Source organism: Epargyreus clarus, unplaced genomic scaffold (assembly GCF_041222505.1).
Source record: "Epargyreus clarus isolate Ecla_fem2 unplaced genomic scaffold, WU_Ecla_fem_2.2 ptg000009l, whole genome shotgun sequence".
Classification (NCBI taxonomy): domain Eukaryota; kingdom Metazoa; phylum Arthropoda; class Insecta; order Lepidoptera; family Hesperiidae; genus Epargyreus; species Epargyreus clarus.
Window position 1 is genome coordinate 543,450 of NW_027332217.1, and position 13,594 is coordinate 557,043.

Sequence of the window (13,594 nt, forward strand, 5' to 3'; positions counted from 1 at the left end):
CTATATAATCTGATTAATTGAATTTAATATAAACTTATACATAGCAAAATTGCTTCTGATTTATTAAATATAATTTAGATTAATGGTTTTACATAATAGTTTAGATTCATTAAGTTATAAAATTAAATATGTACCTACTATAGATTAGCCAACTGCAACTTTGTGTGTGTGTAGTGTGTGTGTGTGTGTAGTATGTATGTGTGAGTAGTGTGTATGTAGTGTGTATGTGTTTATGAGGGTGTGTAGTTGTGATTGTGTGTATGTGTGTGTGAGTGAGAGAATGTGCATTTAATGTATTTGAGGGGATTAAACAGGTCAATTAACCACTGAAAGAAGCCTTTCAGTTTCATCATAGTTATAATTGCTAAGTATTTGTGTCAACGCTTTTTTTAGATCGTATGAATTTAAGTTTTTAATATTACAGATTTTCAAGATTTTATTGTAGATAAGATTACCTAGATAATGTGGAAACCTCTTCGCAAAAGATGTTCTAACTTTATTTATAGTAAGTACTTTCTCGACCCTGCGTTTAGTTGGTATAATTTTTTTAGTAGTCTCATTTGTGCTGATTTAAAATTAATTTCAAGATAAAAAGTTTTCGTACAGACAGTACGCCACACTCCTTGTATAGTGATAAAGTTGGGTATCTAAATGGATGTATAAATAGTCATTTTCGAACTCTGGCAAGGTTTTGCTTATCTCTCTATTAAGAGATCTCTCTCATTAATATTTAAGTAATTATTAGTGAAGACGAGTAATATGTGTACTTGTGCACAATATGTCAAAAATTGTCACAATGTGTGCACAATATGTCGAAAATTGTTAATAATTTTGTTGACTTTTTTTTCGTACTTCCTTCTTATATCGTGTATTTTATTTTGAAGACTGTTAAGTATTCTTTGTGTGTCGAATGAACCCATTTTATGTTGAAGCGCATGTTGCTCGGATACAAAACGGATATTGCATGATTATCCAGACCAGGTCTGACGCCTGTTCCTTCGACATTAAACACATTATGTTTACGTCCAGTTAGGGAGCATACACGTAATGCGTTCTTGCTGAAAATTTCTACCAACAACATTCGTGCACGAGTTGCACTGTCTTTCGCTATGCTTTTACACTTGTATAGTGAAAATGCATTTACATATACTCGCGAATTAGGTAAGAGTTCAACGACATTGTCAGTTTTTTTTGGATACTTTAAAGTCCATCTCGAATCATGAGGATCGTATTCTGGTGGTAAAATAAACTTCTGACCACTACCACGGATTTTATTTAATGGATTATTATTCTGAATATCTGTCACATCACATTCATACTTTTTATTTTCCCCTTTTTGAATCTTATTTTGTAATCTTGACGTAGCTACTACTTCATCTTAATTGTTTTTGTTTACTTCCCCTTCCATCATGCTCTTTTCTAATCCTTCAACTGTACGAGCATAATCAGGACTATCAACGACTTCATCTATGAACTTAATGAACTCTGCTATGATCTCACAGTTTCTAACAAACGCCATGCGCACAATCTCAAGCGTTATTTGGTAGCTTTGCCACCCAGAATGAAACTGTTTCAATATTTCTATGTAGTTGTCACCTAATACTAATCGTACAGCCGATCGAAACGGCCCCTGTGTGGCCCTTGTTACCTCTGGGAGGTGCCTTCTTGATGATTGATATTTTAGGCCGGAATTATCTACCGCCATCCTAATTTCTGCTATCATCTCGCAGTTTTTAACAATCTCGAGACACATATTCTCTAATGATACATGTATCTTTTCAAAATCAGAATGAAGTTTCTTTAAATTCTCTCTAAAGCCAGCATTTAATATTGATCGTAGAATAAGAATTTGCTCCTGTCTATCCGATGATACGTTTGTTCTACTGCTCTCAGCTAAATAATTGCTAGACCCCGGAGTATTCTCTCTCGGAGTGTGATCTGGCAAACTAACAGTATTGGCAGTTCTGCTAGCCTCCAATTCTGCTAGCCGCTTTGCTGTTTGCTTAATCGTTACTTGTGCATAGCGAAGAGTTAATAATATATGATCGTGCTCGGATTCTGGGCTTGGTTGATTGAGTACTTTCTTGTCGGATGTTGATGGTATACCTAAAATAAAATATATAAATAATAAAGAACAAAAACGTCCCTAAAATGTTAACAGAACTATACATACCTTCGAGTACCGTGTCTTTTTGATTTTGAGGAGATATTTCATTGAGTTTCTTGTTACACTCTTTGGCGTCTGTATAGGAATCTGTAAAAAACAGTTTTATATATATTAAACCGTGTCGAGTATCATTTGAAACTTGAAATAATCACAAAAAACAGTTTTAAGAAATACCTATAGGTACAAGGTACAAAATATAGGCCTAACGAAACCGACTGTTGTAAGAGTATTTGAAAATAATTATTTTTGATCAGTTGTACTACTTATACCTTGGTTTTTTTATTTCTCGAGGGGGAAACCTTCAAAAGGTACCCGGTGCCGTGCCATATATACATATATACAGGATGGCGCAAAATTAATCCTATTTTGTTTTTGAACAACTTTTGTACTGAATAATACGGATAACGGGAGATTACGCAACCAGGAAACGTTTCCTTTACAATATCCATTGTGGCTCGTGATGTGTGTGCGGTTGCACCATCTTATTGAAACCACATGTTCATCAAGCCCTGATCATCAAATTCGCCAGTAACAGTCACTGTATTGCCGATGGCGTCCTCGAAAGATACCTATCGCTCCTCCCGCATGAACGCCGCACCAGACAGTGACTCTAAGTGGATGTAATGATTCAACAACAGCAACAAGCCTCAGACAATCACAGTTCTTAGTTCTTATATTCTCCATAATTATGTATTCGACTGAAATACGAAGTGTTATCGGTGGAAATCTTCAGGAAAGTCATGGAAAATATGATAATATGGGCACAAATGTTTGTCAACGCTGGTGGAAGACACTTGACAACAGATATCATCTTTCCTAATTAGCAAAAAAATGTTACAGGTCCTGGGTAAATATTTCTATTAGTCAAAATCACTTTTTTATTCAGTACAAAAGTTATTAAAAAACAAAATAGGATCATTAATTTTTATTTTTTGATTGTAAGATAACCTTTGCGCCACAGAATGAAAGGCCTCTTATTATTTTCTGAATTAAAATGAATAAGTTTTTCCGTCTTAATTTTTAAAAATCTTATTTTTTTTAATTTACTGCCAACAAGTGGCCAATAAATTAATAAAATTATTTCAACTTCAACACTGAAACACACACTTAATACTGTATGGAAAAAAATAAAAAAATGCGGACCCTACCCAGTTTTGAGAATTGAAATAGTTGCGTAAAAAAGTTTTGCCACGTCTCCGTGCTAAAATGTGCCTAAAATATTTGAAATAATTATTTATTTATTATGTAAATTACGCAGTATTAGTTATTTATTCATAAATTTTCTCTAAAAATGTTTTTATTTGTCAAGAATTAAAAAAAAGAACTTAATAATAAGCCGTTTGTGGCTTCATTCAATTTCAAGGCGGCGAAGTATCTTTACTAATCTATGTGTGGAGGCAGTTACCCCGCTTGCCCTAAATCCGACCCTGGCGCCTCACAATAAAAATAGTTTACAATGATGAACACAACTTACCTGTACTATATTTTATTTCAGCCAAAAAAACCGGCCAATTATTTGAAAATTGTTCTCTCTTCGCAAGTTTTTTCGTTTTAGATAGCTCTTCTATGGGAAAATGTACAAGAGCTGAACAATCTTCTCGTAATCTTATCCAAGAGTTTGGGATACAAATATATTTATCCAGATCTGTGTACGGACGTTCCAAGAACTCAATAACATGAAATTTGCTGTCCATCTAAAAATAAATCGTATAAAATGTACCTATTCTCGACGCCAAATATCCTCATTGTTATTATAATTAATACGCTCTATTATTTTTAAATTACTTACTCGTACATTAAACTTTCGCATTTTAGCGCCGTAATTTGTATCCGTTGTCCACGTAATAGAGATAATGAATGCTTAACTTTTTTCATAACATTAATAATATTGATGTAAAACAACTGCGTAAAAATATGTGTAAACACGCGTCACAAGTCCGCTCACTGACATACTGAAATGGATACTGGTACCACCTGGTACTGTGTAGAAAACATAGAATTGTAGAGCCACAGTATAAGGATATACAGTAATTTAACTCGGCCCTGACCTTGAATTAGATACCTACGGTTGCGCTGGGCACGGTAACGCGTTAGGGCTGCCTGCCTACAGTTTTTAATTACATCTGCATACTTTACTTTCTTTTTAATTTTTTGATTGTAAATGTTGTATTTTTTTATTTAAACAAATGAATGCTATAGTTAATTATATAGAAAGTGTTGAATGAAAATGCATGTTATGTTTTTTAATATGTATATATTACGTAATAGAAACTATTTTTATAATTGGGTACTTGACAGTTACAACAATAAAATATAAAATATGTTCGACATGATAGCTTATAAATTAACATAAATTATGCAAAATTTAGTTTAATTTTTATTACAATATTAAATAATAATTTTAATTAGAGATGCGCCGAATAGTGGTTTCAGCGAATAACCGAATACCGAATATTATTCGGTTTAACTTTTACCGAACCGGATATTCGGCCGAATTATTCGGTTTACCAATTCATTGTTTTGCCGCGTAAACAGCTTCTAATATTTATTTTATAGTGTCCATTATTGTCAATTTGCCAGTTACCTGTGTTCATTAAAACTTTGATTTAAGTTGTAAAAAGAAATACTGATTTGAGGTTTAAAATAAATGTTGACTATACTAACTATAGAATCTATACAAATAATTAAAATTTAAGTGTCTGTTTGTAATGTCAAAATAACAACATTTTACTAAGAGCATATAACATAAAAGGGAAATATAAAATATACGGTAAATACGGTACTTATAACGAAAAAAATATTATTTCAATTTTGGTTTGTTCCAGCTAATCTTTAAAATGGCTGTACTGATTTTGATGGGACTTTCACTGGCAATTAGCTGATGTTATAGACAGTAACATAGGCTACATTAATTTTGGAAAAAGAATTAGGGATAAGCGCAAAAAAGTTAAATCCCATGAAAACTTCAGAGTATTTACAGTTTTAACGCGGGTGAAACCGCGGGGCACAGCTCGTAAGTAATAAATATGTTCTTTTGAGGTTTCAAAATAAATGTTGATTTGAAGTTTAATTGCTTTATGTTATTAAATTTGTCATAGGATTTCTTTGACTTAAAATATAACATAAATCTTACATAAGAAGTTTTGTGTTTTAGTAATGTACCGTGTCGTGTATACACGAAAATAGACATACCTACTCGAACCGAATATATTCGGCACCAAAACCGAATAATTCGACCGAATACAAATAGCAAAAAAGATGCCGAATACGCCGAAAACCGAATACCAAACGAATATTCGGCGCATCTCTAATTATAATCTATACTCCGATTCATAATTGGGTGTCCAAAATGTAAACAAAGGTGTTGACCTATCAAGAAAATACCTTTCAAATGGTAGTTTCTTATTTTTGACGATCTTAAAATAATACAACGATAATAAAATATTGATCTAAATAAATTAAGATCAATTCTCATTTTCTAATATTTATATTACCTCATTCAGAATAGTCCCTCGGCGGCATATCGCGCGTACAAACGAATGCCGAAAGGCCGCTAAGCCACGCCCTAAGCCTTTGTTGCGCCGCGCGACGACGAACAAATACGACGCGTGCGTTGTGCAAGCAAGCCCTTCGTTTATCAACAGTTTCGAGTTTTATTTTGCGCGGGAATAATAAAAGTTGTAAATTGGTCGAAGAAATAGTTTTATTCTATTAATTCAGAAGAGGGATAACCTCAAATAACAAGCTCTGACACCTGTCTACTGAACCAAAATTACAACAATCATACGTATTTTTTTAAAATATCAAATTGTATTAATTAAAAACTAATCTAATTTAGTAGTAGTAGTACCTAGTAGATTAAGTATCTAGTATTAACATAAAAATCATTGTAATTGTCTTACCTTTCGGAGTTTCCAGGCAGTTTAAAAAATGTTATATCTGGATGTGTTATTGACGAATTGAAGCAACCAAAAACAACACAATATAATCTATAACTTTTCTTCGCCATATTATTCTTGAAACAACAAAATATCTTACAAAACCGTCACATCACCCGCTCGTCACCGTGGCACATTCACGAATGTTCGTGTACCGAGTTAGTACCGGCCCGAGGCGAGTAGGCGTGGCTTGCGTTTCGTGCGTTTGTATGAAGATAAAATACTGTATATCCTTATACTGTGGTAGAGCTGTTGTGGAAGTTATTAGCAAAATGGCGAGTGCGAAAGAGATAGTAATAGATTTCGCTGCTCTGGAACATTGCTAGACAGGGAGAGCGGGGCTTGTTGATCAACATTTCGCGTAACCTCATATAAATTTAAAATAATACTTAATTCCTACTCTACTAAGATTTTAATTTACTTTTATTATAAAACTGTCAAAAACACAAACGATTTGAGTACTTACTACTTTATAAGCTACTGTCGTACGGTGCCCCAATCGAGAGAACAAACTAAAAATTAGTTGAAGTATATAAATTAATATAAATTGAATATATTATTTAATCTTCTTTAATCGAAAGAGCTATAATTAAGTATCTTTTATATATTTATATCGCCATTTACATTTTTATTTGTAAATTGCTTACTTTTCGAGATATTTTTACTAGCCCGGCAAACGTTGTGTTGCCATATAAATAAAAAAATGTTAAGGGTGAACAACCCTTATCACTTAGGGGGATGAAAAATAGATGTTGGCCGATTCTCATAGATACCGGATAAGCACAAAAATTTTCATCAAAATCGGTCAAGCCGTTTCGGAGGAGTATGGCAACGAAAACTGTGACACGAGAATTTTATATATTAGAATTGTACATTTTGCCCCTACGATCCCGCTGGCCAAATGGCGGTCAGATGATGCGTCACACTTGTTTATTTGAAGTTATTGATTGGGAGCACTTTTGGCAAATTCGTGTAAGAACGATTCGGTAGGATTTTTTTAAGGCAGTAGAATCCTTTGTGGTTCGACCACCAGATTTCCAAGTTAGTTATCCAGAGTAGAAACGCATGTGTTTTCAACCTCAGGTAGGAGTCTAATCAACTCGGAGGTTGATTACATAGCCCGTGACGACAGTAGCCGCATTGTACAGATTGAAGGTGGGTCTTATCAGGACGACCCTGTAGTTCCGGGACCAGAACACGGCTACGGTATCCTCTGCCTGTCGTAAGAGGCGACTAAAATGGGGCTTTTGGGGTTACGGGCGGCAAGAGTGGAAGCTCTAATCGTCCGGATAGCGACCCCAGGAAGAACGATGGTAGGTCTGACCGCATACCGTCGTACGCTCCACAAGCGTTGGCGAGCTTCATAGCTTCATCTCGCAGTTCTCTACGCAGCGCCGAGGACAGTCACAGGGAGGTTTTAGTGCGGTAAAAGTCCCACATAACCCGTCGTCGTTCCCACGGCGTCGGCTACCATTAGAAGGTTTCCCCCTCATCAACAAAAAAGGGTTTTATCAGAAGTTGATTACAGATGTCTACGGGTCGCTGTAGCCTCTAGGCTATAACTGTAATGTGGATTGCTTGCTCGCGTGCTACCTCAATCAATATAAGTATTTTTAATATCTGGCTTCACCCCCTAACCCTCTCCCTCCCTTATTTTCATCCATCACTTTGGATGTTTCCTATTAGCCAAAATAGAATAGACTGGAAAACATAGAAGTTTTTTCTATTTATAAGAATAATTGATACTTATCGGAGTCCAATATGAGATCATTAGAGATGTGTTGCAAGTTTTGGAACCCGTGGGGATAAGTTAAAACGCCTTAAAACATTTGCCTAGCCACAGTCATACACTACTCCCCCAACATCATGTACTTAGGTATGTGAATAACAAACCGAAACAGAACAAAATGCAGCGTAGAATAATGATGAGAAAAAGTATCTCGACGATAACATCGACGGAAATAACCTAATTATTATTTGTTGTTGTACTTTTCTTTTCTTCTTTATGTTCTTTTCGAGGGGGAATCCTTCAATAGGTACCCGGTGCCGTGGGAGCGACACGGGATTTTTTACCACACTAAAACCTGCCCGGTGGCCGTCCTCGGCGCTGCGTAGAGGACTCCAGAATCTTCAAAGGAGCGCAACGCGACCACACATACCGCCGTCCTTCCCAGGATCGCTAGCCGGGCTGTTCGAGCTCCCACTTTTGCCGCCCGCTACCCCGAAAGCCCCCTTTACTCGCCTCTTACGACAAAGGCAGGGGATACCGCAGCCCTATTCTGGTCCCGGAACTACAGGGACAACTAGTTGTTGTATCTAGGTCTCTAATAAATTTTATTTTATTTATGTTATTTTCTAACTCGCTCAATATAAATGTTATGTAAATAAAAACCAATTGTATTAAATCGGAAAATAACTCCTTATCATTAACTATAATAATAAGGAGTGTGTGTAACTGATGCAATGTGATGCACGATGCAAAACATTTTATGAAATGAATTCGAATGAATTCGTTACTAAGCACGTTCATATAAGTAAAAGGCCACGCTCCTTATCGGAATTGCTAATCATTCGCTGTAAACACATTATAATTTGAATGAATATAGTCGCAGTATGCGAGTCGTCTCGGCGGCCTCAGTATCAGTGGCAGCATGGCGCTTAAATGTGGTGTTAGTTTTGTGCGACTGAATACTCTACGACAAACAATCAGAGTAAGCTTTTTTTTCAACAAATACTTAAATTTTCTCCAATATTATTTGTAGTAGGTAGGTAATAGTCGGATAAAAAATGGAAAACACATTTTGTGGATTACCAAATATAAATCGGAAAATAAGTTTGGGTTAATACGGTGCATTTTTGTCGATAAATTTAGGTTTCCAATTTGTCCTTGAAAGATTACGTCTTTAATTTTACACATATTACTTAATTTATTACAGAGAGTAATAAACAAATTAAAACCCGTGAAACAAGAATCGGCTGTGAATGCTGAGAATTTAGTAGGTATTTTATTTAAACTTGATAAGGTTTTAATCGCTTCTGTGACGCAATGTTGATGTTGAAAATCATATCAGCTCGAAAAGTCAGAAGACAACGGCTGATTTATTGTTATAACTTTGAATTGATTCACACCGTTCACCGTTCAAAGTGATATATGGTATTTTAATATAAAGCAACTATGTTTAAGAAAAAGATACGTTTCATTTTCCACTTTTTACTCTGGTTATCATCTATATAACCCTCTTAACAAAATTCGAAGATATAGGTACTTATTGGGTCAATCCTTAAGAAACTATTAACAAACTAACTCAAGAAACCCAAATAAAACTGTGGGCTGATTTGTTCCAGTTCACGTGTAGGTTGTAGGAGGATTAATATTTCTGAATTTAGATAAGTTAACAGAGGTAGGTACGTAGTTATCTCGACACAGAAATGCTGGAAATGCCCAGATTTTTTTGTACTAGAATGGCTAACACAATATTTTAGGGTTCTGTTAATTACTTAGTACTTACATATAATCTTTGCGTGGTCCATCGAAATAAATAAATTAGAAAGAATTATCTAATTCGAATGTTTAAAATGGGCTTTCTAAGTTTTGGGTGCCTTACTTTGACTGATATAAATTCCATATTATCGTTTTTCAGGTCCTTTCAACCCACACAAATCCGGATGTTTCACAAAATGGCGGCAAACTTGCATCGTTTCCGGGCGCCAAAGCGCCCTATGTCACCGAAATGAAGTTCCTAAACGAAAATAGTTACGACCCCATTCCCATCTATCGTGTAATAGACAATAATGGAGAAGTTATCGATAGACGCGAGGAACCCAATATCGAGAATGAGATGCTGTTAAATATGTACAAAACTATGGTCCAGCTAAATCATATGGATAAAATATTATATGAGTCTCAAAGGTGAGTTACATTACAAGACAAGTAATTATCGTTTAAAAATCTTTGAACTTCATATAACAAAGCTCTATCCAACGCGATTGGTCAGTAGGTACATATTTTTTCTTCAGTTACTTGTTTATTTATTTAATTAGTATATATAGCTTAATTATCTTATGCAGGTATTATAATATATAACATATTTGGATTAGCAGACAATGAACAACTTTTAACCAACTTCAACTTCTTTACTTGCGTTATAATTTTGCCTAATTTCGGGGAAAATTAAATTACTAAGTACTAGCATGATTGTATTGCCGTCAGCATAGCTTAATTTGCCATATTATAATTTCAGACAAGGCCGTATTTCTTTCTACATGACCAACTATGGAGAGGAGGGCATCGCTGTCGGCAGCGCAGCAGCTTTGGCCCCTCGTGACCTGGTCTTCGCCCAGTACAGGGAAATGGGAGTACTGTTGTACAGAGGAATGACAGTGACGGAGCTGATCAACCAGTGCTACGGAAACCACGAAGACCCAGGGAAAGGGAGGCAGATGCCTGTACACTTTGGGTCTCAGCAGCGAAATATTGTCACTATTTCTAGTCCTTTAGGTAACATATTTATGTTGCTAATATAATTTTAACACTATCAATATTATTAGATGGATGGTGGTGATGGATGGTATTTTATGGATGATCCAAGGTTTGAATCTCAAGCCCACACTTTAATTGTTTGTTATTTGCGCATTAAAAATTATTTCTCACACGATTTACCATGCATAAGTATTTTTCATGTAACATACTATAATAATTATAAAGATGCTGTGGTCTTGGGTCTGAAGTTGAGCAATTTACCGTATATAGACCAAATCCAAAAATTACGCAAAAGTAAGAAATAAATAGCATCTGTTCTGTAATACAATCAGAAAATACGGCTATTAAACGAGAATACAGCTACATTTTCAAACTTTCAGCTACTCAAATGCCTCAAGCGGTGGGCGCCGCGTACGCCTTGAAGCGCGTCCCCGACAACGACCGCTGCGTCATCTGCTACTTCGGGGACGGCGCCGCTTCTGAGGGAGACGCCCACGCCGCTTTCAACTTCGCTGCTACGTTGGACTGTCCTGTTATATTATTATGGTATGATAAGTGATGATGGTGATTAAGCAAACACAATATTATGAAATTTATGATGATAGAACAAATACGAATTACATACACCTAATTTAAAATAAAAAGTATCTACACTTTTCTATTAATCATTGGTAATCAACTAAGAAATATGTTGATAATACTGAATTAGCTCAATCGTTTTATTTGTAGATAAAGAATTTTTTTTGCTAATCTCGTCTCGTTTTAATCGTAAAGTCTACAAGATTATTTTAGAAATATACTTTTTCATCAATTGTAAATAGGGAATCCTCAAAAAAATCACGATTCAGTTTCCGTTTTCACCTACAAACAAAACTTAAAGGTCTGTCTTTTATTCACAGCAGAAACAACGGCTACGCGATCTCAACACCAACGAGGGAGCAGTACCGCGGGGATGGTATCGCAGCTCGCGGACCTTCTCTAGGAATTGCCACGGTCCGCGTGGACGGCACGGACACCCTCGCGGTGTACAACGCAGTGCAACGCGCGCGGAAGTACGCTCTTGGGAACAACAAGCCTGTTCTTATTGAGGCTATGTCGTACAGGTGAGGTGATAGATCTGAATGTAAGTTTAGATGATGCATCTAATGTTCGCTGCCATTGTAAGGTGATATTATGCCCACTTTTGCAAGGTTAAGCTAATTGTTGTCGGCTTCATAACGGACACGCTGATCGCATAACAGGTACTAAATTCGTAACAATACACATACCAGATAGAAGTGCGTAAATGAGGACGGTTCGTACGACGTAATTGGGACTTTTTCAATAACTTTGCTCTATTATTAAATAATTCTTAAGAAGAGGAAGTGAAAACAAACAAATTAAAGCAGTCGTTCAATTTTAACAATAAACGTTGTCATTTTTTTACATCATTCAGTAAGTGCTTTGAATTTTAAGATTTAGATGATTTTGATGCAAAATCTATAATGAATTGTATCAGGGATGATCCTTTGCTAATTTTACATACATTTATGGAAGCACATTTGGGTACTGTCTGTAATTATCATGCAAGTGCTAAATTATAGCACGATGTACTTGTTTAGCACTTATAATCAGTGATAGCCTAGTGGTATAGAAACTCAACCGCTCGATCAAGGGTTCAAATCCCAGGCACACGTCTGTGATTTTTCAAAATTATTTGTGTATTAGAAATCACTTGCTTAAACGGTGAAGGAAAACATCGTGAGGAAACTTGCATACCTGAGAGATTTATAAAAAAATCTCAAAGGTAAGTGAAGTCTACTAATACGCACTTAAATAGCGCGGTGGACTATGGCCTAATCCTTCTCACTATGAGAGAAGACCCGTGCCCAGCAGTGTGGGATGATAGACGATGGGTTGATGATGATGTACTTGTATATATTATGCTAATATCAGGTGTTTTATTTACAGAGTAGGACACCATTCAACTTCAGATGAAAGCAGCGTGTACAGACCCGTCGAAGAAATTGAGAAATGGACCAAAGATGAAAGCCCTATCCAAAAATTGAGACTTTATTTAGAACAAAAAGGTACTTGAAAATATAAAATACCTCTCCTGGTCCTGACAGTAAAGTACATTTCCAAAGCGATTCATCTTAGCCTTCAGAGGTTGCAACCCCTGTAAATTTTCTAACAAAAGCTAGCTACCCGGTTTTTCAATTTTCTCTTGCACTCTTATATAGAAGTTAATATACCGATAATTCCAATCGCAAAAAATCATGTAAAAAATAAATAATTAATTAACTCCTATTTGTTTCAAATTTTTATTTTTATTATTTTACAGGTCTTTGGAACACTGACACTGACAAAGAGTTTGCTAAGGAAGCTCGAAATATTGTACTAAAAACAATGCAAGAAGCAGAGAAAAAGAAACGGCCGCATTGGAAAGAAATGCTCGAAGACGTATATTATGATATGCCTCCTCATATTCAGTAAGTACAATAAATACTCTCATATGGCTGAGGTACTGACGAGAAAAGGGACATATTGAGAAGGAATATACTCCCTTAAATTCATGTGTGGGTTTTCATATACATACATACTTGATTATTTTATGTATGTACAAAATTAAAAACAGGTCCAAAGTTGTTCAAATTTATACTATGTGTAAATTTTATTGTTAGCCTAATTTCGTTCGTAAATTATTTAAGTCGAACCAAAATTTAAGAATATTTCTATGGTCATTTAAACAATATGTTTGCTTTCAGGAAACAAATGCAGCAAATGGAAAAACACTTGAAGAAGTATGGAGAACATTATCCCCTAGATCAACACCAAAGCGATTAAAAACTAGAAAAAATATTTAACCTATAATTTCGTAAATATGTTCATAATAATAATAAATAATGCATAATTTATTCGACTATTTTTTACTTATTAATATTTTTTATCGAATTACATTGCACAACTCTACACTGTAAAGCCCGCTCCACATTCTCGAGTAAATCTCGCGGGAACGCGAGAAAAGTA

General features: G+C 35.3%; 2 protein-coding genes across 3 annotated transcripts; one reads left to right on the forward strand and one right to left on the reverse strand.

The window, feature by feature from the left end:
* Window positions 1-354: 354 nt before the first annotated feature.
* On the reverse strand, window positions 355-4,125 carry LOC140744701 (uncharacterized). Its single transcript, XM_073076326.1, has 4 exons — window positions 3,957-4,125; window positions 3,642-3,861; window positions 2,174-2,254; window positions 355-2,106 (listed from the first exon to the last, which is right to left on the reverse strand). The coding sequence occupies exons 1-4, from the start codon at window positions 3,975-3,977 to the stop codon at window positions 1,379-1,381; spliced, it is 1,050 nt and encodes a 349-aa protein (XP_072932427.1). The 5' UTR covers window positions 3,978-4,125; the 3' UTR covers window positions 355-1,378.
* Window positions 4,126-6,372: 2,247 nt separating this feature from the next.
* On the forward strand, window positions 6,373-13,482 carry BckdhA (Branched chain keto acid dehydrogenase E1 subunit alpha). 2 transcript variants are annotated; one of them, XM_073076327.1, is made up of 8 exons: window positions 6,373-8,816; window positions 9,747-10,015; window positions 10,347-10,603; window positions 10,966-11,131; window positions 11,485-11,688; window positions 12,536-12,654; window positions 12,909-13,056; window positions 13,333-13,482. In XM_073076327.1, exons 1-8 carry the CDS (start codon window positions 8,757-8,759, stop codon window positions 13,409-13,411), a joined length of 1,302 nt encoding a protein of 433 aa, XP_072932428.1. In that variant the 5' UTR covers window positions 6,373-8,756; the 3' UTR covers window positions 13,412-13,482. The 2 variants fall into 2 exon arrangements, with proteins under 2 accessions (XP_072932428.1, XP_072932429.1); XM_073076328.1 differs by lacking the exon at window positions 6,373-8,816 and adding an exon at window positions 8,859-9,101.
* Window positions 13,483-13,594: the final 112 nt, after the last annotated feature.